Source organism: Abramis brama (assembly GCF_963993115.1).
Source record: "Abramis brama genome assembly, chromosome: 19".
Taxonomy (NCBI): domain Eukaryota; kingdom Metazoa; phylum Chordata; class Actinopteri; order Cypriniformes; family Leuciscidae; genus Abramis; species Abramis brama.
The window spans coordinates 17052109-17079051 of NC_139981.1; the positions used below are offsets into that span (position 1 = coordinate 17052109).

General features: G+C 36.7%; 3 protein-coding genes across 4 annotated transcripts in view; 2 read left to right on the plus strand and 1 right to left on the minus strand.

Annotated features, from left to right (window-relative positions):
* Positions 1-13370, minus strand: part of wdfy4 (WDFY family member 4) — a 57236-nt gene extending 43866 nt beyond the window's left edge. Inside the window, exons 1-18 of one of the 2 annotated variants that reach the window (XM_084092811.1) lie at positions 12994-13370; positions 11760-11996; positions 10523-10634; positions 10117-10223; positions 9383-9535; positions 8914-9103; positions 8165-8354; positions 7128-7288; positions 5795-6256; positions 5606-5704; positions 5193-5383; positions 2303-2910; positions 1984-2074; positions 1540-1754; positions 1335-1417; positions 972-1191; positions 560-636; positions 93-305 (exon numbers count right to left, since the gene is read on the minus strand). In XM_084092811.1, the coding sequence (XP_083948937.1) occupies positions 93-305; positions 560-636; positions 972-1191; positions 1335-1417; positions 1540-1754; positions 1984-2074; positions 2303-2910; positions 5193-5383; positions 5606-5704; positions 5795-6256; positions 7128-7288; positions 8165-8354; positions 8914-9103; positions 9383-9535; positions 10117-10223; positions 10523-10634; positions 11760-11996; positions 12994-13014 (3430 nt within the window). In that variant the 5' untranslated portion in view covers positions 13015-13370. Of the gene's footprint in view, positions 1-92; positions 306-559; positions 637-971; positions 1192-1334; positions 1418-1539; positions 1755-1983; positions 2075-2302; positions 2911-5192; positions 5384-5605; positions 5708-5794; positions 6257-7127; positions 7289-8164; positions 8355-8913; positions 9104-9382; positions 9536-10116; positions 10224-10522; positions 10635-11759; positions 11997-12993 lie in introns of both variants that reach the window. The other variant, XM_084092810.1, reaches the window with a different exon arrangement.
* Positions 13371-14823: 1453 nt separating this feature from the next.
* LOC311069613 (uncharacterized protein) lies at positions 14824-25461 on the plus strand. Its single transcript, XM_084092885.1, has 10 exons — positions 14824-15132; positions 18193-18328; positions 18441-18551; positions 18706-18838; positions 22221-22399; positions 22722-22795; positions 22882-23044; positions 23143-23225; positions 23318-23508; positions 24651-25461. The coding sequence occupies exons 1-10, from the start codon at positions 15024-15026 to the stop codon at positions 25107-25109; spliced, it is 1638 nt and encodes a 545-aa protein (XP_083949011.1). The 5' UTR covers positions 14824-15023; the 3' UTR covers positions 25110-25461.
* The window catches only part of arhgap22a (Rho GTPase activating protein 22a), a 29996-nt gene continuing 27718 nt past the window's right edge, over positions 24666-26943 (plus strand). The window contains exon 1 of the mRNA XM_084092883.1: positions 24666-24788. The gene's annotated coding sequence lies outside the window, so the exon portion shown is untranslated. The remainder of the gene's footprint in view (positions 24789-26943) is intronic.

A 26943-nucleotide genomic window follows, 5' to 3' on the forward strand; every position in this document is an offset into this window, starting at 1 on the left:
AGACAACAACGCGTTGTCACGCGTTGACAAAGACATAGCTAAGCTAGTAGAAAAAAAGTGCACATTAAAAGTAATCTCAAGGGAGATTTCACCTAAGAACTGATATGCTTCCTCCTCAGTGGAGATCACCAAGTAGCCTTCAGAGATACTGACAGACAGGCAGCTGAACTGCTGCTCAGCACGAGACATGTGGCGCACTACCGTGAGCAGGCGCACAGGGTGGGATTCAAAAGCCGAGCTGAACCTACAGATCATAAACCAGCAGGAGAAAGACAAGCCGGCTAAAGGAGGGAAGCCTCTGCAGTCTGTGGAGATAAAAAAAAAGGATATAAAAGAAGAACCGGACATGCATCGCGCTTTCATGTATATTATAAAAGTGTCTGGTAAATGGGTTCTTTATGAAGCAGATAAATCCATTTGGAACCAACCTTTTATTAGTTTATTAGTATATTAGATTTTCATACCAAAAGAATTTTAGTTGTACTTATATATGTCTCATGTGATTTTAGATGGGGTATTTATTTGAATGGCAACAATGTAATTCTATAGTATTTCTTACCAGTGCCCAAGCCTCCAGTGGAGATAAAGTCTGCACTGACACCTTTCACTGTGGCAAGGGATGGCAGGAACAAACACCTGTGGAGACAAAATAGGTTTTTTTTGTCATTTAGCAGAATAAATAATTCTAGATTAATATATCAGTAGTTTTACTTCCAGTGACATCTTGCGTTTGGCAATGATATGGTTAATTCAACGTCTGGTGCAAAACTTGTGCCTTTCAACTTTTCTTTTTTTAGTTTAATTCATCACTAATAATTTTATTTTTAGATAAAGCCCCTAAAGCAGTGTTTTTTAACCATCTTGATTCGAAGGCTCCATATTGTCCAATACAGTATTCAAAGGAATTGTTTATTCCTTAAAGGACACAAATCTCTACTGGTATGTCAATAAAGCGATCTGCAAACATTTACCCATAGCCACTGTCTGTCATGTCAAACTCCACAAAAGAAGGGGAAATGGAGATTTTGTGTGGCTGAAAGGACCGTGGCGATGTGATGGAGACAAGACTTATGATTCTATGAAGAGGAACTGCCATCCCACTGTCTGTAGAGGTTTTCAGTAGACTGAAACTTCTTTTCATTGTTTTTTTCGAGGATTTCCTGTTATCCTCTTCAGAGTCTTTTGTCTGGTCTGTGCAGTAGATAACAGAAAAGTATAAGGATCAATACAGTCTCTTCAAACAATAGATGTAACAATCTGATCAAATGCTTTTTTCTTCATGAAACAGGAAGTAAGCCAAAAAGGAAGTCTGTAAGGACTAGGAGGAACTGTACTTGTGCTGTTGGCCTCTTCACAGGAGACAGAGAGAAGGTTTTCTCCACTACACATCAGAGGATCCCCAAGACACAGGAACTGCCTAAGATAAAAGTACACTATTGTAATGCCATACAAAATATGTAAACTTATTTTTATCCTATTGTATATTTAACATTTTTCATGAGGAATGCATGAGCATGTTAACTGCAAACGTATGCTGACCTCAGGCATTTGTGATCCATGGACTGAGAGGCGAGTTTCTCAAGGATCCGAACTATGGGCAGCTGTAGTGAATGGGAATTGTCGATGAGGATACGTTTGCAGTGAGTCAGCAGTGTGGACACCAGATCAAACTCACACATGATCTGCCTGTTTCTCTCTGACTTCACCAGAGTTTGCACATGATGAGCCACAGCCAGCTGCAGCTCTTCAGACAACTAAAGGACAATGTGTTTGTTCGTTTAATGTCAAGTTTCAAGTTTCAAGTTTATTTATTGGTCATATATTCAAAAGACAATTTGTACGTTGAAATGCATTTGGTTGAGGCTCAGGCATTCAACAGTAGTGCAATATAAACAATTCAATACAATTTAGAAAAAAAGAAAAACAAAATACACCAAATACAAATTATGTCCGAGGTATGACTGTGATTGTTGTTTTACTTACACAAGGGTCACTGGGACAGTAAATACTAGGCAGGAGAGTCATGATCAGCTTAACAGCTCCAGGATGAAGAATGGTGAGCTCAGAGTAAACCCTGAATAAACAATGACATGTTTATCAATCATAGACAGACAGACAATGCAAAGATGAAATTGTCCCAGTATTGATTTACTGACTTTTCTGGACAACAACAAATCTATAGCAAATTACTGTAATGATGTACAGCCATTTTATGTTTTTTTATTTTTATTATTTAAAACAGCTATGTTATATTAATAATATAATATCTAATCATAGATAAAAGTTGATTGAGAGTACCTACCTCCCAGAATCTGTTGATACTAAAGACAAACTTGCGACCTCGGTGCGATTCAACAACTCCTCCTCATTGGATGTCTCCCTTATCCTCTGACCTGAGACTGTGATCTGACTCTCGCCAGCATGATTATTCTCTTGCAAGCCAGTGCATGGATCTGCAGCCAAGCTCACACCAGTAGCAAACTGCTCCAGAAATCCCAGCAGCTTAACACAGTCTCCTAAAGGTGGTGGCAACTTGGGCTCTGGCCTCTCCACTGCTTCCACAAACTCCTGGAAACTCCTGAAGTCTGAGCTGTTTTTGTCTGTTTCCACAGGGACCCCTCTCTGAAAACAACCTAGCTGTAGCAAAGCTTCACCCAGCCTCTCGCAGACTCCGGTTGTGTGAAAAAAGTGTCCGTTGACCGGGTGCACGTGCACCGCAAGAGCGATGGTGTGCAGGGTGAGGAGAAGCAGCTCAACAAGGCTCTGGCGGCTCAGTGAGGCCCACATTCCCGTTGGGGCTTCCAGCAGGGATCCTTCCATGTCCACCACAACGGAAAGCAGACCGTTAAAGCCTCCAGCAGTGCGGAAGGCGTTCCAACTGGTTGGGTTCTCCAGAACTTTCATAATAGACTGTGCAAAGGCAAGATGCAAGGGATTATTACAACAGTGGGGATTTCTTTAAGACTGCAAGGGAAGCTCAGCTTTTTATTGACTAAAAATGCGTTAGAACACATTCATCTCGAAGATGAGTTCGTTCAGAATCAGCTACATATAGCAGGTCGGCTGACTCGATTTCCTTATACATTCTCTTAGCGTCACAGTGCATTTCCCTGTTGAAGCCTAGTGTCCATTGACTTCAATGGGGCTGCTTTGAACAGTTTTTTCAGTGCTTCGAAACTAGACGGTCATTGGATAAATGCTGCGATTATGTCCTGCCACGGACGTTCAGCGTCTCTAGGGGTGAATGGAGGAGTGGGCTGGCCTGGACTACGGGCTTCTGCGTGATGATTGGAGGGTCTGTCGAAAGACTGCATCTCCTTTTGATTGACAGCGATTTTGTACTATAAAAAAACACTGACGCTGAAGCTTTTCGAACTCAGTCCCATCGCGGATTTTGCAAGTACAGTCGAAAGACAAACTGCTGCAACCTATTTCTATTTGCTTGGCGAAATTGCTAGCCAATTTTCATCATACATTTCACAATTATGCACCACAATCCTTGTTTCAGTTTAACCTAATTACCACATTTCCTCCGTCGAGTTTAATATGAAAAATAAATATATTTTATTTAATTTATAAATAAATTTTATTAAAAAAATAAATCCGAAAATGAGCTTCCCCTCTTTGAAAGACCAGCACTGTATTACAAGTACACTACATTCAGATGTTTGGGGTCAGTATGATTTTATTAAATGTTTTTGAAAAAGGTCTCTTATGTTGCTCACCATGGCTGAATTTATTTGATCATAAATACAGTAAAACAGTAATATTGTGAAATTTTACTATTTATTTTATTTTATTATGGCAAAGCAGCAGTCATTACTGCAGTCTTCAATGTCAAATTATCCTTCAGCAATCATTCTAATATGCTGATTATCAATGTTGAAACCAATTGTGCTGCTTAATACTTTTGAGGAAACCGTGATACATGCAGGATTCTTTGATGAATAGAAAGTTCAAAAGAACAGCATTTATTTGAAACGGAAATTTTTTGTAACATTATAAATGTCATGCTGAATTAAATGGGTTTTTTTCATTGACCCCAAACTTTTCAAGTTTCAATGTTAGAGTAGTTCTACGGAGCTCCCTAAGGAACAATGTTTTTGCGTTCTCTCAAATATTTTGCGTTCCCCCGAGAAATTTAGTTTCTCGGGGAACACAAAAGTTTTGCAAATAAACACAAACAATTTTAAATAGATTTTTTCCTCCAATTTCATGTTTTTCCACCACCATGTCCCTTTAGGGCTCCGTATAGTACAGACATTAATCTTTATCAAATTTTATTATTAATCATCAATATAATTGGAATTAGTTACAAGGTTTTACTACGCCTGCCTAGAATTGTTCAAAATATCTGTTCAAAAATAATGCATCACAACAAAACGTGAAACGGGAGGGGTCTCATGTTTCAAAGAGCCTAGCACAAAATGGATTAGCCCTTATTCAATCTACCATGCTAATACATCAAAGAGCTAATGTGTCATAAAATGAAGCCCAAACCTAATTAGCACCAATAGAAGTAATCAGAATGGCTTTGACACATTTCACAGAGTGGTCGGGGTGAATCCAATTGTCAGCAGCCTTAACCCAGTTACACTTTAATGGTCTGCAGGTTAGTATTCCTGAGCTTGAATCTAAAAAATGGACATGTACAGTAACTGAATAACATAGTTATACATAATTGGATTTCTCTCACATTTTCTGATCTGATATTGCTCATAATTTTGTGTGTGTCGCACCACAAGGCTGCAGGCTTAATCGAATGAAGCTTGAGTTAACAGCTAACTGTATATTAGCAAATCAATCTGAATTTAGGCTATAATGGAATCAGGCTCCCAAAAGCTGATATAATAAATTCACCGGCTCATTATGCTTTAAACATGTTATAATTTGTTAGAATTAAGAATGGAAGCTACATTTACAGACAGTTACAGGCTACCTGAACTCACAGTTTAGTTTTAGTAGGTGGTACGAGGTGCCCTCTCTATTAATCCCATCATGTTTTGGAATAACAAATTGTGACTTGTATTTCAATATTTGGACATGCATAATAAATAATACTAAAAAAAGCAAAACAGCCCAAACCAGGAAGACCAAAATAGCCATGGAAATACATAATGGTCTTTACAGTATGTAAATGTGACTGAGGAAGTGGGAGAGCCAAAAATAAAAAGCAGCAACTGAGGAAATACCTGTAAAAGATCCTGTTTGAGTCTGAGCTCACTCTCAGTGGAGGAGCAGATGGCTCCGATGGCGGTGCTCATGTATTCCTCTGGATTCACCTCCGAAAGCTGTTCCAGGATGCACAGAGCAGGACCGCGGAAATGCTCAACATCCAGAAAGATCTTCACATAGGGAATCATCCCCAAGTCCCTGATGAACACTATTAAAGCCAAGAGACTGATCAGACGCCATGACTTCAGATGTACAGTCCGTTGGATGAACTCCTTTCTTCAAATATTACTTGTGCTCAAATACAGAGATTGTTTCCTCCATAAAGGATCTTTATTTTTGTAAAATTTTGTAATTCTATTTTAATCTTAACACCATTTAATTTTTATTTTATTGCAATTATTTAATTATAAAGAAAATGGCTTCAACCAACCAGTGTTCCTGACTGACTGCAAGGCCAGGGCTGCAACCACATTCAAAATATTCGCGGTCAACTTTCTCTCATAGTTGTCAGCCTTCTCTTCATCCTCACCTGCTGTCGATAAATGAAACCTCAGATTAGAATCAGAACAAACTGTCTTGTTTTCATAATTCATAGTAGAGTAAACCCCGAAGGACTCACCAGCAACACCTGCCTTTCTGATTATCTTCGCCCTTCTTTTAAGCTCAAACAACAGTTGCTCCATCAGTCCTCCATCACTCAGGACTTCAGACAGCAATCCACTGTGCATGATGAGTCTGTAGAAGCAGTCCAGAGCTGCGACGTTGAAGGCCTCCGAACATCCCTGCTTCAGCACAGCTTGGACCTTCTTGAGGGTCTCGTGTGGGATGTAGGAGAGCTGGAAGATGACGGTCTCAAACAGTTCGAAGAAAATGAGGTGAACAGGTGGCGATTTCTGCCACACACACTCAGCCAGCTGAGCCAGAGTCTGAAGAGTCCACTCCAGTAGGAAGAAGTTAGCCTTTTCCCAAGACCAGATCATCTGGATGGTGCGCAGGATTTGGCTGCAGATCACTGTGTTGTCTGAGCGCAAGAAGGAGGACTGGATGATTTTGAAGGCTGTGAGGTTCTTTACTGGCGAACCTGAAAATATGAAGACAGTGAGGCGCTTAGAAAATGAGAAGGAAAAGGGGCAACTGGTCGAGTGTTTAATTAAAAACTATCTAGGCAAAAAATGGACTGTCAATTTTTTGTTTTTATTTAAAAAAAAACTGAAGAAAATAAGAAATAAGAAAAAAAAATTAATAAGTAACCATAAAATACACCCAGATAAAATTAAATAAAACTGATTTGAGATGCAATTACTTGACTCGATAAAAAGTACTTTGCATCATGTTTGAGTAGAACAACCTTGTATTAATTGACTTAATGTAGACTATACATTACATACACAATTTGTAACGCTATTCCTAAAAGTACGTTGTGAGAGAGCAACATTATTGATGACATTATGAACAAGTAAGAGCTCATGCAAATGAGAAACTGCATCAGTATTGAGTTATTCACACTTATGCTGTATGAAACTGTGTTATATGGCACGCATTAAAGAGATTAAACCACATTTAGAACTATATCAACATTCAAATGCGTCAACATATGAGAAAAGACTGATTGGCTCTTTGGACAAAGGTGCACTGATGTATATGGCAAATAAATATAGCTGCAGAGGGTAATAAGATTGAGTTTCACCCATAATTAAAATCACATCAAAGCCAAATGAAATAAAGCTTTAAAAAGGTGCTGTGTTTCTCTCTCTCAGGAGTGAGGTGCTCTGGTGGTGATGAATGGGGAATTGCTGTATGTATGAAGAGAATGGATGCAGGGTGGTTTAACCAGGTTAGTGAGGAGAGCTACACTTCATCATCTTGGACATAATTGCCTTTTCTGTGGCGTTACTATGAGGTGGTGCAGCAGAGATGCAGAGTGGCACTCACTGTCTGTCATGGCGGCTTACCGTTAGTCAGGGTGGGGTCAAACCTGAAGCCTGGTGGTTGGGGGTTGTTCACACATATGGCCACCTTCAGCTCAGCCTTGCCAAAAAGTGTAAATGATGCAATGAGGCCTAGAAGGTCTTGAACGGCTAGAAGGTGCTCATCTGTTACTTCCTCCTCACAGCTGCAAAAGGTAAAAATAAATCACTCTCTCATCCAGTATTTCATGTTTATACTTGTATGTACATGTTTGCAAAAGCTCAAAGAAAAAATATTTAAATTCTAGTAAAATACAGTATGAATGGTATTTTGTATTATTTTTTTCTTTACAACTCACTAAACTTAACAAAAGTACACTACAGGTCAAAAGTTGTGTGCCAAGATTATTTTTATTTTTAATAAATTAATATTCTCATTCAGAAAAAAATGCATTATATTGATCAGAAATTACAGTTAAGACATTTCTACTGCTTCTTTCCAAAGCATTAAATAATCTTACAGACCCCAACGGTAGTGTAAGTAACAGACAACTAGGTAACAGTGGTCTCATTTACTAAGCATTCTTCCAGTATGTGCACAGAAAAGTAACACAAACATTTCTGTGGGGTTAAATGTAGATGCTCGCACACAGGTTTTACGTACAAATACATGTCTAAGTATGCTTGGTGAATGAGACCTATTGTTCATTGAGGGCTTGTCCTGTAGTGACCCTTGCTGTGAGGAAGCGCAGACACACAGTGAGTTGGAGAGAGCTGGCATGTTCAGTAATATGATTGAGCTCAATTTACTGCTGATCTCATTACGAGCTCTTTAATTATTGAATTCTGCGGCATGCAAAAAAGAAACTTGCAGGAGGAAGGAGCTGAGAATGAGATGAAGAAAGAGAGCTACAGAAAGGAATGGAAAGTACCTAAGATGCATTAAGCAAATGCATTTTCTCGAGGTGGTGGTCTACCTAATTTTTTAAAGCTTCAGAGACATTTAGTCTTCAGATGTGCACTATTTAGTGACAATCTCCAATTATATTGATGATTTTTCCCAACAAAACTCATGAATTTACCGTAACAAGATGGCCTGAAAGATGCCATAGCCGTCGTTGTTCTCAAACTCCTCAAAAAGAAGAGGGCTGGCTGGATAAGAGTCCTTCACAAAGCTGAAAACACTCACAGCCACCCCAGCTAGAACATGACCAGGGACGTCCTCGCTGATCTTATGCATGTTCTGGATGCAGATCTTCATGCAGTTACTAGCTAAAGGAAACAAAACACTATAAATAAGTGCAATGGAATTAAATAAGTACCTGAGGTATATACTAACAACCCAGGAACTAAGTTTCCCCAAGTCAGTCTGTAAATTTGTCCTTATTGTCACTGGCTCCAAGATAGGAGATAAGATCTAACTTGGATTATGTCCAATCTAATATCCTAGACCCAGGACCGCTAAAAAAGGGGGTCAACTGGAAGCTTTTGTATAGTGCCCAAGATTTTCTAACTGCAACCTACTGTACCAAAGATCTCCAGCTAAAAACTAAAGTATGGGACAACTAAGTAATTTAATTTAGCATCATGTGAAAGTAAATCAATATCATAGTCATCTTATGATGTGCTTATAGTCTCTTTCCATATTTAGACAAAATACAATCATTTTGTTGATAAACGTAGATATTACCAAGATATTAAAGTAGATTATTACATCAATGCACTTGTTCAATAAACTAAATTTGAATCATTTATTATGAAAAATACTATCTAATAAGATGCCTTCAGTTGGCAGAAGAATGGGCTGGGGCTCGTGTGTGTGGTTGTTGACCTTGCAGTGCAGGTACAGTGTTGCGAGCTTGTGCGGCAGACACTGCTCGGAGCACACGGGACGCCTGCTGTCTCCATGAGGGGCTGCACTGATCCCACAGAAGGGTGAGAGAGATCATCACACTTGAAAGCTCCTGGGTCTCCAGCAGAACCTCCACAAAACACACATGCCTGCAGAGCTGCAACATCACCTGAGCAGAGGTGAAGGTTTGAAGAGGTATATTTTTATTAGTTTGACACAAATGCATCAGATATGTATGAAAACTTTCTACATGGTCATTCATAGTAAGATTAAATGGACTAAATAATTTTTTGCCACTTTTCAAACAATAATAATACTAAACAAAGAAATAGCTTTCTGAAACTGGATGTGCTAATGGCGAAACAGTATCCCATTTTGATACACAAGATGAGCATCTGTAGCGTAATTGCTTTACAACATCAAATAAAGCATATCAAAATGTAAAAACCTGAATAAGAGTGTCCTGAAAAGAGCATTTGACTTCCACTTCGTCATTCTTCTGAAGGTCAAAGCTCTCTTTTCTGGGAGGCAAAGCTACAAACAGGTACAGACACTTGACTAATGCAGCAGGTAGACCTGTCTTGATCATAACACCAACCTCCTGTCAAAGAACACAACAGCTTCCTGTCAAAACATGACTACACAGGGTCGAGTCAAACAGAAGACTAATTTAATAATAACAGAACTAATTTTTGTCTCAGCAATCAAAACTCGTGATTTAGATATTGTTTATTATTGTAACAAAAAATATGATAACGCTTTCCAATAAGGTCTGATTTGCTAACATTAGAGTAACATGAACAATACATGTATTTATTAATCTTTGTTAAATTGTTAGTTTATAAAAATAGTCGTTCATTGTTTGTTTGTTAAATCACAGTGCATTAACTAATGTTAACAAATACAATTTTTGATTTTAATGACGTATTAGTAAATGCTGATATTAACAATAACTAAGATGAATAAATACTCAAGAAGTATTGTTTATTCTAAGTTCATATTAACTAAAGCAGTTAACTAATGAAAACTTATTGCACAGTGTTACCTAAAAAAAACATCAAATGCAACAGAATTGCACTTTAACTATATCTTTAAAATGTGTAGGTATTGGTAAAACACTAGCGAAATAATTATGAAACTGATTGCATAAACAATTATATCCGTTTTCATAGTACGACTTACAGTGTCTCTGTTAGACAAAAGAGATATTGATTTGAGCAGAAGCCATCCTTGGTTGCTTTTGACCTCTGACCTCTGAAACAACTGCTCCAATTCATACCGGGCTTCCTCTATTTTAAACAAAGCCATAAAAGCAACAGAAAGCATCTTACTATATATTAGCACACACAGACAAACACATTTTGAATTATGTAATTTAAACTAAATATAAGAAAGAAGAACCGAAAATAAATGCACACAAACAATAGCCAAAATGGTCAACATTCATTTTGTTGCATTTTTGTGAAATAAAGAAGTGGGCTACTTCCCTTTAAACACAGACAGTATTTGCCCTTTAGTGACTTCACACTGTAATCACTTTGCAACTTTATTAACATACTGCGTTAAATAAAATGTTATTTTTAGGTACCTGCCGGCTTTTCTGCCACTCTCTGCTGTATATGACAGACAAGAGCTTCTCCAACCTGCAGTGCCAGGCCCTGGAGATCCAGATCATCAAGGACGCCGCCACTCTCTGAGACCTTATGAAGAGTTAGTGGAAAGATTGTTTATGCTAATATTTAAACACAAACACAATAATTATAAATAGGTTCATGACAAGTTTCTCACAAAGGTAATCATGTCGATAGCATAATCAGCACTTATCACAAGGCAAAAACAAAAACATCTTCACATTTTCAGTTTCATTTCCCTAAGCTGAATTCCCAAATTCAATCCCTACTTCTGTGCGACTTTCAAGCGGATGTGGTGCCTTACTCCTTACTCTATGGTTGGTTAAATCCCAGTAAGAATGCATGAGTGGTAAATCAAATGAGTCACACGCGTGTGTAAACCTCCACACATGCACCACCACAGCCTGTGAGTGGGATTACATCTCAGTAGGTCATGAGTGTTTGTCAATGCAGCCACATACCAGATCAGTTGTCTGCTGGTGACAGATCATTGATGGAATTTAAACGGGAAATGAAAGATTTTAGCTTAATCGATGTCAGCATAAAGCAAAGTGCCTCTGTCAAAGGGACGCAAATATTATCCAATCACTGAAGAGCAGCTAATATTATCAAAGGTGGTATTTAGGTTTTAAATACCTAGGTTTTCTTGGGATTTAATCTTTATATGGCCAATATACATTATCAGTCAAATTTTTCAACACACCACACTTGACTTGGATTATTTTTATGGTGAAATATACGTTTTTTTTAAGTAATTAATACTTTTATTAACCAATTTTCATTAAAATTATCAAAAGTGATAGTTAAGATAGTAAAGTGATTGAACATTCTCTTCATGAAACAATATTAAGCAGCACAACTGTTTTCAACTGATAATAATAAGCTGAAGCCATTCTAATAAGCATATTAGAAGGCATATTCTTCTATTATGCTTATTCAGCATATTCTGAAGGATTATGCAACACTAAAGACTATGAATGAATGAATGACTAGAGTAATGACTGCTGAAAATTCAGCTTTGCCATCACAGGTATAGTACATGATTCTCTCTCTCTCATACTATACTATACAACTATACATATTAAAGCTATTTAAATTATTTTTGTGAATCATTTTAATAGGCGTGTCCAAAACTTTTGACTGCCAGTTTATAAAAATCAGTTCTCCTTCCTTCCTCTCACTGATTTTCTGTACCTTGATGAACAAAAGCAGTAGTCGGCTGAGCTCTTGGTTTGTTTGTTCTGGTGACCGTTGGCCCAACTGAGCTAGCTGATCTCTCAGAAACATCACTAGATCCTCATCTGCTTTCAGGTCCCCATTTGTCTCACTGTTCATTTGGGTAGTTTTCAGTTCTGTGCTCTCTGAACTCTCCCCTGACGCACTAAGTTCCCCGTTCTCCTTACTGATTTTCTCCATTTCTCCACCCGGCTCCTATAAAAAAGAAAAAGAAAAAAGGTGATGAACGAAAGGTTACAATGAAACGCTCACACACTGATATCAGATCTGCTATTCTCTGAAAACATTTACTAAATCTGCTTTCTCAATGAAGTGACTAACAAGGAAGTTATTGCACAAATAACTGCTTCTCTGATTTTTATCCATCACATTCTTTCAAAAACAAATGATCTGGTATATGTTGTTATTTTATTTTTACAGCTCTAGGGAATTTTAGGTGAAACATCTGAGACAACATTATAAATGAAACATAAAAAGGAACATAATTTATTATTCATGCCTAAAATATAAAAAGGAACTCAAGTCTCTAGAGCCATAAAACATCTTTTTTCTAAGAAAATATCACAAAAAAATAGTACAGCATAAACAGTGAAGCTGAAGCATATGACAATATTTATTTAAAGGCAACCGCATTAAGTTGGAGGGCTTTCTGCAACTTACAATCAGTTGTTTGCACGTTAATGTGATCTTGTGATGTCAAGTCGTAAGCTTGTTTAGCTACAGGGAAGACAATTCACATTCCAGTAGAAATGACATGTTTGCACTGCACATTCCCACCAGTTTATTCACTCTGTGGCTAAAAACAGCACATGAATGTCATCTCGTTATTGTATCCAAAGCCTTGATTGCGGTAAAGAATATTTATTCTGTACAGTAGCTTGCTTGTCTCTTACTGAAATGTTTAAACCTGATACAATAAAATATATCTGATAAAATAAATTAGTTTGCGGACAAACAAATTAAGCTAAGAAAGTACTTGACCAAAAGCAGTCAAGCTTCCTTGTTGAACTTTGTGTTCCAGCAAGTTGAGCCGCCAAGCGATAACACTAGTTTGAATACACTTCAGTGAGACAACTACATGTCAACCACAGCTGTCAACATTAGTCTCTGTGAGATATCTGAATTAACCTCTCAAACTAATATGAACCCCAGGCGAAACTCCAGTTCAGTCAGACTGTAACCCGACACATACCTGTTGTTTGGTAGGTGGCATCTCAAGTCTTTGATAAGGCTTGTGTACGTAGATTTATGGCTAGACAGAAGGCTTTCCTCTGGGTTCCCACATCACAACACAACACTCAGTGAGTGGCCAGCTGAAACATGCCTCCTAATCCATGAACTTTGCACAATGTGAAACTCTGACATCAGCTGCGCCTGGTCATGTGCCTCACTTCCTAGTGAAAAAAGCAGAAGAAACGCTCTATTGCGCATCTGTGTGTTTTCCACATTTTAATAGGCTCAAAATAGGATAATTTGAAGAAGACTATAGTGAAGCAATAGGGCTGATTTTCCTTCTTTTATTCCAAAAGGGAGATTTAAAATCGACCAATCAAAAGTGAATTTGAGGGCACGTAAATAGTATCTGCCCTCTGCTGTTTAAAGTTATTCCAATATTTTTCACTAAGCGCTTTAAGATGCGGTCGATGTTGAGCAATAGTGACATCGTGCGGTGATTTAAGATAGCTTACAAATATTATACGGACTTGGCAACAAGGAAACGTTCTTACCTATTGTTCAAAAATAAAATTTATATATATTTCTAATATAAGAACAATTAAAATCGCTGGTATAAGCTTTATCTGGTATATTCATCTCATATGTTTAGACAACAACATTTCACAAACTGATGGAGTGGAGTGGAGAAGTCAAATAGCAAAGTGTGTTTTTTCTATGGTTTTGAGCCGTTGAAACACTAACGGCTATACTGTTTCCAGTGACTGGAGCAGATTTTAAACAGACTGACAGAACGCAACTGTCTCTGAGCGTTTGGGCATGATCAGTCGTAAGTATCAAATTACATTCATTACAGGCCTTGTGTGTCCCAGGCATTAAATAAATTCTCAAATTGTCTAAGTGTCGCTAGCACGCTAATCCTTATTTTATTTAAGTTTGAGTTATTGGTTGGTTTAGTTAGACACAAAAACATTGCAAACATCTAAATACCCCACACACACATATTAAACTGTCAGACAAAAATAGATCTTCAGATATGTAACGTTATACGTAGAACCCACATTCGTCCGCTCCAGACACGATGTCGGACACAGCCCGTGCCTGATAGAGCAGTGAAGGCAACAAGTCAGCTGCCTATGTTTTTGGACGCAGTGACGCTCCCTGGTTTTCACGGTGCATTGTAGGACTTTTTAGGGGGCAAACGTTTCAGTGCAGTGGAAGCATTGTGGGATTGAGACAGCCATTACAATGGCACACTCCCTGATCAGTTGCCTGGCTACTGAACTAGTGAGCTGATTGAGACGTAGCCTATAAAAAAAGAAAAGAAAATTGTTGTAATGGGCGAGGTTTAGCAGCTCGGACGTTGTCTCTAATTAGCCAGGTAAGATGTGTCTTAAAATATTATTATTATTTTATTTCTTTCCTCCTGTTTTATTACTTAATTGATATTTATTTCTTAATGAAAATATGAATGTTAATGTTATTAAAATATATAGTGGCGTTATTCCGGTCTGCAGTTTCATCAGGACGTCTGCTCTGCACTCTGCACCAGATACTTTTATCATGTGGTACCGGTGACGTTTCCCTGCGCTGTCAAGCTGGACCAATCACAGTCGTTTGCGGTTACACGCATTAATTCCTTTTTTTTTTTTTTTTTTTTTAGATTGCTGAGGTAATAAAAATATTAGTATACCATGTTCAACCTTGCATTTAAATATATTACAATCGATTATACTTTCATTGTCTTCAGTGAGGCAAAAAAAACCTTGACATTTAAATGCGGTTCAGGGTTTTAGGCCGCCGAGCGCCCACTAGAGGAAACATTAGACATTTCTCTCCCTTCACCTCCAGAGGGCGGGGTTTCCCTTAAATCAGTAGTACTGCATATTTGCATATTATCAGATTCGCTCTTTTATCGAATGAATTACAATCTAACGGGGCGAATTTTGTGATGGACGTAGATATTTCCGCTGCAACAAACTAACAGAACAATTACATTTGGCCGATAATCTCTTCAGTCTACAGGAGGCGTAAACAAATGGTGGCAAAATGTTGCAGGCTTCTTCAGGAAGTTGTATATTTGAATCGACTCAACGGGGTGAGATCGATCGAGTTTCCCATTTATTACAGCAGGATCGGGGCGTATTAAAACAAAAAGGTGAGTATTTTGTTTTAAAGGGTGCTGAAATGGATCCACAGTGACAGATGATGGCAGAGATTGCACTGATCTAACGTTACTGGTCAATAGAGCTTCATGTAACCGTTTTTCTCTCTCCCACCTATCGTTTGGTTTATTATCTATTAATGGCCACTATTGATTAAAGAAAATACCAAATCGTGCGATAAGTTTCAATGCATTTGTCGTTTCAATAGCCAGCTTCTTCCAGACTGTTTCAGTCCGATACCTGTTACGCTTTGTAAGATGTCCTCTAACAAAGCCTACCTTTTGTAGTTCTATGGTAATTCAGTTCAATTCACATTTATCTGTATAGCGCTTTTCACAATAAATAGCGTTTCAAAGCAACTTTACAGAGAAAATGCATGTGTCTACATTACAATTTAGAGTGGTCTGCTATCAGAGGTCACCTGTGTCTACGTTATGTATTTCATGTACATATACAAATCACACAGTTTGCTAACAATGTATTAAAGGCAGAAAGCAATGAGCTCATTGAAGTAATGAATACATGTTGTTAACAAATGATTAGGATATAGAAAATGTAGCATTGGTGCATGATGATTCAGAGCTTGCTTCATCTGAAGTCCTTGCAGGAGTTAGTGCTCTCTCTCTTCACAGGTGTTGGGCATCTGAAGTCTTCATTAGAGTTTGGATCCAAACTGGAGCTGACATACACTCTAGTTACCTCAGGATGGGCATCCCGAGACAAAAACAGAAAAGCAAATGGAAAATAATTAGCGTTGCTGCTATTCGTAACATTAAGCAGATAATCATGTGCATTTGATCTGATCTAACTGGGGTACAAGGTTATGAGATGCATTAAATGAATGCTTTGCTAAAGAGATGCATCTGTAATATAAGTTTAAAATGGCAGAGAGACTATAAGCCCCGAACAATATCAGGAAGGCTATTCCAGATTTTAGGAGACAAATGTTAAAACGCTGTCCCTCCTTTAGTGGATTTAGATATCCTAGGAACTACCAAAAGCCCAGAGTTTTGTGACCTTAAAGAGCGTGATGGATTGTAAGGCGATAAGAGATCGGTTAAATACACTGGAGCTAAACTGTTTAGGGCCTTATAGGTCAGTAGCAATACTTTATAATTGATACGGAACTTAATAGGTAACTAGTTTAGAGATGATATAATTGGTGTTGTATGATCATATTTTCTTGACCTAGTAAGAACTCTAGCAGCTGCATTTTGGACTAATTGTAGCTTGTTTATTGATGATGCAGGACAACCAACCAGATAGTAATGCATTACTGTAATCTAGTCTAGAGGTCATGAATGCATGAACTAATTTTTCTGCATCTGAAACAGGACAGCATGTTCTGAAGCTTAGCGATGCTTCTGAGGTGGAAGAAAGCTGTTTTTGTAAAATGAAATATGTTTTTCGAAAGACAAGTTGCTGTCTAATATAACACCCAGGTATTTAACTATAGATGATTAAATAACAGTACATCCTTCTAGATGCAAATTCTAAGAGATTCTGTGTACAGGTTTTTGGTCCAATAAGTAATACCTCGGTCTTATTTGAAATTTAATAGAAGAAAATTTCTGGTCAGCCAATGTTTAATATCTTTAACACACTCATTTAACAGTATCATCGGCATAGCAGTGGAAACTAATTCCATATTTTCTTAAAATATTATATTATATATTGAATATATTGAAAATATCGAGGGGTTAACACAGATCCTTGTGGCACTCCATAATTTACTGACGTTAGGCTATCTTAGATTTTTCCCTGTTTAAATAGACAAAATGGTAACAGTCTGATAGGTACGATCTAAATCACCTTTGTAATGTAATTTGGTAAACATAGGCCTATAGTATATTTTTCTATGGAGCGAATTATGTGCCATAATTAAACAAACAAATTCAGCATTTTGCAAACAAACTCAATCTACTTCGCAAAGGAAAACTTGACTCGCAAACAAACAGAAAGCAATGTGCAAGTACAAAGGTCAGTTTGAGTGAAAATGCAGTGGAGTAACAAATATGTATTGTGTTTTACAAATATAAATAAATGAGCCAAGATAATACTTCACAAATAAATACAAACCATCCTACAAATTGCATGTAACCTTTGAGCACATACCAAATCTAGTGCATACAAATGCATATCTGTCTGTTATGATTGTGTGACACTTGGCTTTTTATGAGATCTCTTGGCTCCTTTGCGAAGTAGATCGAGTTTGTTTGCAAAATGCTGGATTTGTTTGTTTAATTATGGCACATAATTCGCTCCATATTTATCTCCTAAAATACTATATAGTTAATCTGTCACCACGGTGATCAAAAAAGGGGAATTAAACTGATAAATATTCTGCAAGCTTACTGCAGGAAATTTCATACCCGGATTTACAGTGGCAACTTTTTATTATCAACATTAACTATTGATTAATAAATCTTTTGTAAGAAAACGAAGCCAGTGCAAATTATAGGAGTCAATCCTGTTATAGCTACAGTACAGCAGCAAGATCGAACAATTGATTGTGAAAACGGTATGTTGATAAAGAGCTAAAGTTAGCCATTATTCAACATATATTTGTTATGAATATGTTTATATATATATATATAAAAGAATATAATTTCCATCTTTAAAAATTGTGAGTTTAGTACTGTATAAAGTATATTAAAACATATAGCTCTGGTCCATTAGGCCTAAATAATATTAACAGACACAACTTTGGTTTGATATTGAATTAGTAAATGTTGAAATCAAGTATTTTTCGTTGTTAGTTCATGTTAACTAACGGAACCTTATTGTAAAGTGTTACCCTGCTAGGCATTAACATCATGAAACTTTAAACGGTGTATATTGTGAAAAGCACTATACAAATAAAATGACTTGACTCTAAACTTTTATAACTGATGACGAGCAATACAGATACATAGACATCCATGAGAGATTATTTTATGTATACACAACTTTTCCACTGCATGTTTATATTTTAATTGTCAACTCATGTTTTGGGATAGTCACAAAAAACTTTTTCAAAGTCATTTTTTTGTAAAGTTTTCTCATTTCCTCAGGTTGGGGAGGTTTCACAGCCCTCCACTTCGCTGCTCTCCATGGAAACCGGCCAGTGGCTGAGCTTCTGCTGAACAGTGGTGCTGATCCAAACATCCCTTGTGATGCAGGACAAACTCCTTTTCACTTCGCTTGCAGGTACGAGAGACCTCATCCATCTTATGTTTGTGATTTTAATTAAAACATCCATCATAAACTCTGCTTCTCCTTAAAGATAATAAGTGCTTACTGTACTGTGTTATTCTAACAGAAATGGCAATATTTATATCATGCACAAAATGATGCAGCATGGTGCAGACTTACAGATAGTAGATGAGCAGGGGAAATCGTCTCTTCATCATGCGGTCGGTGGTGGAAGCGTGTAAGTAACTTGGCCTGTTGCAATAGTGGCAGACAAACTAACACAAAAACACTCAGGATTGTTAAAAAGAATTATAGATTTGTTTTGGTGTATGCTGCATACTTCATTATATTGTTCCTCTCAGTGTTGTTGTTTTAATCATTTTCGTTCTCAGTATTGCCACGCAGTACCTGTGGGAGACTGGAATGTTCCGATTCTCGGATGCAGATAACTATCAGGTCACGCCACTGCATTTGGCAGCTTCCACAGGAAATACTGATGTAGTCCGGTATCTCCTTAGAGCGAATGTAAGCACTTTTACTTTATAGCACTGCTTGTAGTTCTCTTATAGGGTGCAGCTAGGCTAAATGGCCACCAAAACACTGATAGTCAAGAGCAGAATTAGCTGAAAACTGCTATAAATTGCTCCTATCACAATGGAATTTCATTTTATTGGAATGCTATTTTTAAGCTAATTCTGAACAGAGATGAAGCTAGAAGCGACCAAACACCTCCACGTTTTCCCTATTTAAATACAGTTACACGAGTAGTTACACGACCAAGTATGGTGACACAAAATAAAACATGGCGCTTTTCTAAGCGGGTAAAAAGGATAACTATAATGTATGGCGGAATAGCACTTGGGAGCACTTCGACTCGGCGCAGTAAAAAGTCACGTTGGTTCTAATGACAGGAGGGAGAGGGGGAGAGGATTTTTCAAGCATGACTTTTTACTGCGCCGAGTCGAAGTGCTCCCGAGTCCCAAGTGCTATTCCGCCATACATTATAGTTATCCTTTTTAGGGATGTCCCGATCAGGTTTTTTTGCCCTCGAGTCCGAGTCCGAGTCATTTGATTTTGAGTATCTACCGATACCGAGTCCCGATCCGATACTTCTATAATACATAAAAAAAGAATAAAGAAGAGCGAAAAACAGATCCAGGATGTTCCTTATTTTTTATTTAATTCACCTTATTTTAACATTCAACAACTCTGTTAACAAACAGAGCACTTATGTGAGGTAGCTTGAACAATCAAGTAATAAATAACATAAATTCTTCACTTTTGGACTTTAACGCAACAGTAAATATAAAAAAGTCTAATATATAAACAAATAGCACCTCAACTTAAAACACCCGGCAGGCATGTAAACAAATAAAAAAATAAAAGTGCCACAGTGTTTGCAAAGCCAGTAATGTGCTTTTAGGAACTGCACTCGCCGGTTTCACACTGCACGCGTTAGCAGTGCGTGCAGCGCGTATTTTTTTCGGCGCCCATGTTAACAGATTAGAGCATTCACACCGCACGCAGAGGCGGCGCGGCGCGGCAGCGCGTAGCAGGAGCAGAGCAGAAACAACAGTGCCGCGTCTATTTTTGCTGCGCCGCTTATGCTGAATTAAAGTGACAATGCATTGATCATGGCCAAAATACACCGCAGTTTTATCCAAAAAGTGCACTGATGATATCTATTGTGTTTTAAACAGTCGATCAAATGACCAACATCAATTTAAAAAGAAAACAAATGTCCAAAAACAAACTTGTTGCCAGAACAATAAAAACAAAGATGAACCAAAAGTTATATAAATGAAATTATTAATAAAATAAGCTCCTTGACAAGTCTTTTCTCTTAAATGTATTTGAAAACGAAATAAAGCAATGCCAACTTATCCATTATAGAGTACTCTGTCTGTACACAACCCGCGGTTCAGCCGCGCATGACAAACGCTGCCAGTGTGAAAGCAAAACGCGCGTGTCCTGCTCCTGCTCACCATACGCACTGCTCCTGCGCTGCTTACGCTCTGCTAACGCGTGCAGTGTGAAACCGGCGTAACTCTGTGCCACCGCATAACTATAGATGTGTTAAAAAATAATGAGAATATATATATATATATATATATATATATACATATATATATACATATATATATCCGAGTCCTGATCGGGAGGTAACGTCCGATTCCGATCGAGTCTGAAACCACGTGATCGGGCCCGATTTCCGATCACGTGATCGGATCGGGACATCCCTAATCCTTTTTACCCACTTAGAAAAGCGCCACGTTTTATTTTGTGTCACCATACTTGGTCATGTAACTACTCGTGTAACTGTATTTAAATAGGGAAAACGTGGAGGTGTTTGGTCGCTTCTAGCTTCATCTCTGTTTGGATCCTAATGAATGAACTGGGCTAAGCTAACGTTAAGTGCTATCAAAGTGATGCCACGCGCCAGAGCGATTGAGTGCACGCACTGAGACGAGAGGTATGTATCAACTCGTCTTAGTTAAGGAAAAAAACGGTGGAGTGTTCCTTTAAAGTCGTCATGAAATAGTCTTTTCTTCTCTATAGAGTGCTACAGTTTTTCGGAAGTAAAAACTCCATTCATTTCCTCCATAAGGAAATTGATATTGAACGATGACTTATAAACCTTTTAAGACAGACCTACTGTGAGCTTTGAGCTTGTCAATCCAGCCGTTAGCTTGCATTATTTCATCTCATTTTTAAAATAATCCTGTTTAACAGTGGAATTCCTGGTGAAAACTACATTACCCATGATGCTGTGTAGAAGATTACACCAATCAGAGAGTCGGAAAAAGAAACATGGTCCAAAATAGCTCTTTAGCTCCGCCCACTCCCATGAAGCGAATGATGTAATCAAGCCCATCTCCCTACTTTCTCAAAATTCTGAATATATATATAAATATATATATATATATATATATATATATATATATATATATATATATGCATATTTTGCAATAAACTTAAATATATATTGTTTTTGTATATATAATCAACTTTTGTAAATGAGTAGTTTTATATTTCTCTATTGTTTTTAATTCGATTATGCTGTTTGCAATGCTTCATGGGATTGTAGTTCTTTCCCTCACCAAAACCGTTAAGTACACAGGCTTGTACCTTTGTCTTTTTGGCCAATTTTGAAAAAAATGTTTTTGCTTCAAATCAAAGTTTGTAGTGTTGTGATTCACCTCGTAGCTAATTGGCTTGGTTTATGGCTTATAACTCTTTAACGACTATTTTAAAATCCTTTTGGGAAAAATTTATGGAAAAAAAATACTTCCGAAAAATACTTGCCGCTGGAAAAAGGGACGGGCACTCTATCGTGACGTATATCCATTATCCAAGTGAAATGTATGGTGGCCCTGAAGTGCAAATGTAATTCAGAAAACATAATAGCAAATAAGAAAACAACATCAAATTATGAAATTAGTTATTATTTGTAGGTCCACACATAAGCCTAAGAATTTGCCTGGAAAAGCCATCGATACAGCCATCGACAAAGCTTGTCTAAGGGGTTTTAACTTGTCATACGCTTCAACGTGCCAGATATAGTTTGGAGTAGTATGTGCGTCTCACAAACCTCCGTTCGTTTCCTTGTGGGTTTAGCTCACATAACAAATGCATCACAGGTAAATGTGCAAACCTGCAATCTTTGCTTCTATTTTTTACCAAATGTTATTTCTTTGGGATTCGGGAATTGCTGTGATCTCATGTGAATGCCAGGTTGTCCCTCGCGACACTAAACGCATCAGAGAGAAGAGATATTGTTGCAAGAGGGAGGGGGAAGTTAAAAGTTCTGAAATCACAGTTTATTGTATGCGTTTAATCAATGTATTGTTTATATAGTGCTTCAAGGTCTTTTCTTTTTGTGTCACCTGTTTATATCTTTAACCAGAGGTGCACGCCAGAGGCAGTTGACCACAAGGGGGCGTCAGCACTTCACGTGGCTGCAGAGAAAGGCATGATTGAGGTGTGCTGGCTACTGTTGAAGAGTGCCGGACTCCACATTTTACACATGAAAACCCACACTGGCCTCACACCTCTAGACCTCTGTAATCAAGGGAATACTTTTAGGTCTGTTGAGAACCAATGAAAAATTTAAAGGCTCTAATTCAGATTATTTATTTATTTATCTTTCCAAGAGTTGTAGATAAAAATAGTGGAAATTCATTTAAGTAAAAAAAAAATTTGTGTGGTCAAAACAAAAAGAATATGTCAATTGACCTTCACTGCAATTAACATATAGCTTTACATTTTTATATATATATATATATATATATATATGCTGTATATTATTTTTGGTTTGTTTTGATTATTTGTATTACGCCAGTAATGAAATTTTATATCGTTAACAGAATAAGATATCAACTTTTTTCTCTCCCTCATTTTTGTGTAGACATCAGCAGCTCTCCAGGATTTTGACACAATTCAGTCAACGACCGAAAGATCTGATTCCTAAAGACTCATATGGTATCATTTTGTTTCCTGTGGGATTATTGTATTGTAATGATATTCATTGGCTGTAATGTTTATTCATGAAATGATCTGTTCTCCAGTGATGTACTTCTGGGTGCTGTTGTTACCGTCTCTCAGCGGGGCAGCGGTTCTCATTATAGCTGCGGCTCTTGGTGAATATGGGGGTATCTTCTCTGCAGTGCTTTTCCCCTGTATGGCAAAAGTCATTCTTTCTCAGTATCACAGACTGAGCAGCTTTCAAAGGTTAGACGGTTGTTATTGGACATTGCTTTATCACTGATAATATAAGTGATGTTGATGGCGTTATAATAACCTTTTTAATGATTTGATTTGGACTGTAGGTTACCAAACCCTGTTTACCTGGGAACACTGACTGCAGGCCTAATTCATTCCACAGCTTGTTTTCTCTATAAAATTTTACCTAATATCCTTTGCAGATATAGCTTATGTCATCTACCACTTTTACAAGTTGAATCATTTAGAATGTTTTATGTAAATGTTTCCTTAACTGCTCACGTTTTTGGCCAGCTCATACCCTCTTACACATTTCACTTGTCCATTTTTGTGTGCTTGCCGGACTTTTTTGGAAAGTTCTACATCAGAACCCAGGACAACTCAAAGAAGCTGACACTGATTCCCGGTTTTCCAGCATAGGAGACTTAATGGAAGCCAGCCAGAGCCCAGCCAGATTCTGTATTTACTGTGAGGTGAGCACTTCTTTAACCAGCACTGTTTGCTGACTAACATACTTTGATGAAGTTCATTTATTTACTGCATTAAAATGGTTTTCTTTGGAGGCTTGAATCACCAACCATTTTTGGATGGTTAAACAAATCCTTCAAGTACTCTCTAAATATATATTTATTTTTATTTATATATATATATATATATATATATATATATATATATATATATATAATTGTATATGTTGTTAGTATTATTAATCCAATTCTATTATTATTATTAATAATACTAACGATAATATTAATAATTATTATTATTATTATTATTATTATTATTTTCTGTGAAGGCTTAAATCATCAACCAGTTTTGGATGGTTAAACAAATCCTTTAAGTACAAATAAATAAAAAAATCTAATTGAATAAATAATAAAAATAATAATAATTATTATTATTATAATTAATAATAATAATAATAATAATAATTATTATTATTATTATTATTATTATAATAATAAATTATTATTATTGTTATTATTATTATTATAATAATAATAATACCATTTTATTATCTTTTCTGTGGAGGGTTGGAACCTCAACCATTTTGGTTAAACAAATCCTTCATGTAAAATAAACAAATGAATTTAATTATTAATATTAAATTTGACATTTTATTATCATTAAATATATATATATATATATTAGTACTTATTATCAGAAAGTCAATTTATTTACTTTATAAGTACTATATGTATATATATATATATATATATATATATATATATATATATATATATATATATATATATATATATATATATATACATATAGTACTTATAAAGTAAATAAATTGACTTTCTGATAATAAGTACTAATATATATATATATATATATATATATATATATATATATATATATATATATATATATATATATATATATATATATATATATATATATATATAGTACTTATAAAGTAAATTAATTGACTTTCTGATAATATGTTAGTCATCAATCAGATTAGGATCCAGTGCTAATTATTATAATTATTTAAAATATTAAATTTTAATTGTATTATTATTTTTAATGATAATAAAAATTCAAATTTATTAAAATATATATAGAAAAAAATTCAAATTTCAAAACTGCACAATCTATTCTCTTTCAGCTAATTCAAGTGGACAATTGCAAACACTGCCGTTTGTGTGACGTGTGCATCCAAGACTACGACCACCACTGCCTCTTCCTCAATCAGTGTGTGGGACGGGACAACCACCGCATCTTCATCCTCTTCATCATGTCCATGGTAATGGCTCATCTCATCTTCATCATCAGTGCCGTTTACTACCTCTACCTGAAATTCTCAGGCTTGCAGCTGTCTGACTGGGGCTCAGTGGTGGGGAAAGAGGCTTGGGTCGTCCTGCTGGCTCTGCTCAACATCCTCTCTCTGATCTGGGTGGGATGGTTGCTATACGAGCAGCTTGATGCCATTTCCATGGGAACCACCACCTACTTTAGGCGGTACGACCACAAGGGGCCTTCTAAAAGACAACGGTTGGCAACAGTCCTCTCTTTTCTGCTTGAAGGGAAAAGAAGACGGCAGCACAGTCAGTCTTTTAGCATATAGAACCTTTAGAGACTTTTTGAAATTATAAAGCAACATCACAGTTTAGTCTGTATCTTATTGTTGTTTCTAAAAGCTTGATTATACTACACAAAGCTAGTTGGCGAAAGTCAGAGCCAGTCTGCAGATTTTGTCCTGTCGCGTAGTGCATGATGGGCACTGATTCCGTTTAACAATATTAAACACAATTTAAAACAAAAGAAATATATTTCGACTCCCATAAGTAAATACATTATATTACCTAGAGGTCACTGCTGGTTTTCCAATCCCATAATAGTATCTGTACTGTGAATTTTTTATTTTTTTTTATATATATATGTGAAATATTTTAAATAAACGGCTTTGTGTAAATGTATACATTTTAGTTTCTCATTTTTATCATTAATTTTTAAGTCAAATATAATGGATGAATGAGGCCAAATAAATGAGAAAACAATCAAACAACACACTGAAAACAGATGGGCAGTTATTTATTGGTATGTTATATTGGGATAAAGTATTTGTTTGAATTATTCTACAAAACAAAGTTTTGAAACATCAATTTAATCTTGTTTAACACTAAATGTATCTATTGATTTGAAAGTAATTCTTGACCAGACTTCTATTCTGGCTGCTCTGCCTGCATTAGGATTATGAAGCGCTTGCGCTGCGTTCCCAGCTCTGCTTTTAAGACGGATATCCATCATTAATCATCTGCGAGGCCTGTGTAGTCTGCTGCTAATTTTCCATTGATTTTGCTGCAGTAATACCGTTCAGTGGGGGAATCTGCAGACCTGTATCATTGGTCTAAGTGACATGGCAATGAATAAATGCATTTTGTTTCAACTGAGTCCTGCTAATGCAGGAGAGCATATATTCAACATCTTATCCAAGTCTAGGGTTTGATTTAGGACAGGTCATTTATTGTATTTTCTCAGATGCCCTCTTTGTCTGTACAAGGCATGTGTTTCCCTATCATTTGAAAACTCTTCAGTCTTTTGCAGTGAATCACGTGCTCATCTTCAGTCCCTCTCTATCACTGGATTAAATGATAATTCAGTCTAAGTGCCAGTTTATCCAGTCCCATGCTATGCTTGTATTTTAATGATCATTGCAGACTTATACTTTGAGTCTGAATTAAAATTTTAAAGTGCCTTTTTATATTTTCATTTCAAAAAGAATTGTCCTTATGTATCAGTCTTTACACTTAATATTACATGATTTCAGGGCAAGCACACAGTTGACATTGCCCTAAGCTAACTCGACTCCATAAAGTAATATAGTTATTATTATACATATTACTTTTCAGAAGAGCAACAATAATCCTTGACTTTATACTGGATTATTGTTACTCTTCATTTATTGTAGTTGTTCAATTAGTGCCATTAAGAGTTGCCCAAAATATGTAAAACCGTTTGGACAACATCTTACAAATAAGGCCATCATAAGAGTCACTGTTCACTGCACTGCTGTTTTCACTTCTGCATTAGCAGTCGTCATTTCCTTAGATGTGTCTGCCAATCTACCAAGTTTCTTGTGACTTTACACTTCTCAGCTTTTGGAAATTTCCCCTTTATAATGCAGCTAAGCACAGACTGCTCGTCTAGAGTATGCAAATTCATTGGATGGCAAATGTGAAAATACTGACCTCATAGCGTTTGTGTTAGAGACGGATTACTGAGTAATTTTCTCGTGAGAAGCACTCTTTTTGATGATGTGAAGACATTTTTCTATGCATTAGTTCTGACTTGGCAAAATCATTCTCCTCCCCTCAGTTCCTTTAAGGGAACTGGGAGTCTCTTGGTAGGTATCACATTGGTGAACTTTAAACTTATAACTGTAGTTCTCCTTTTACTTA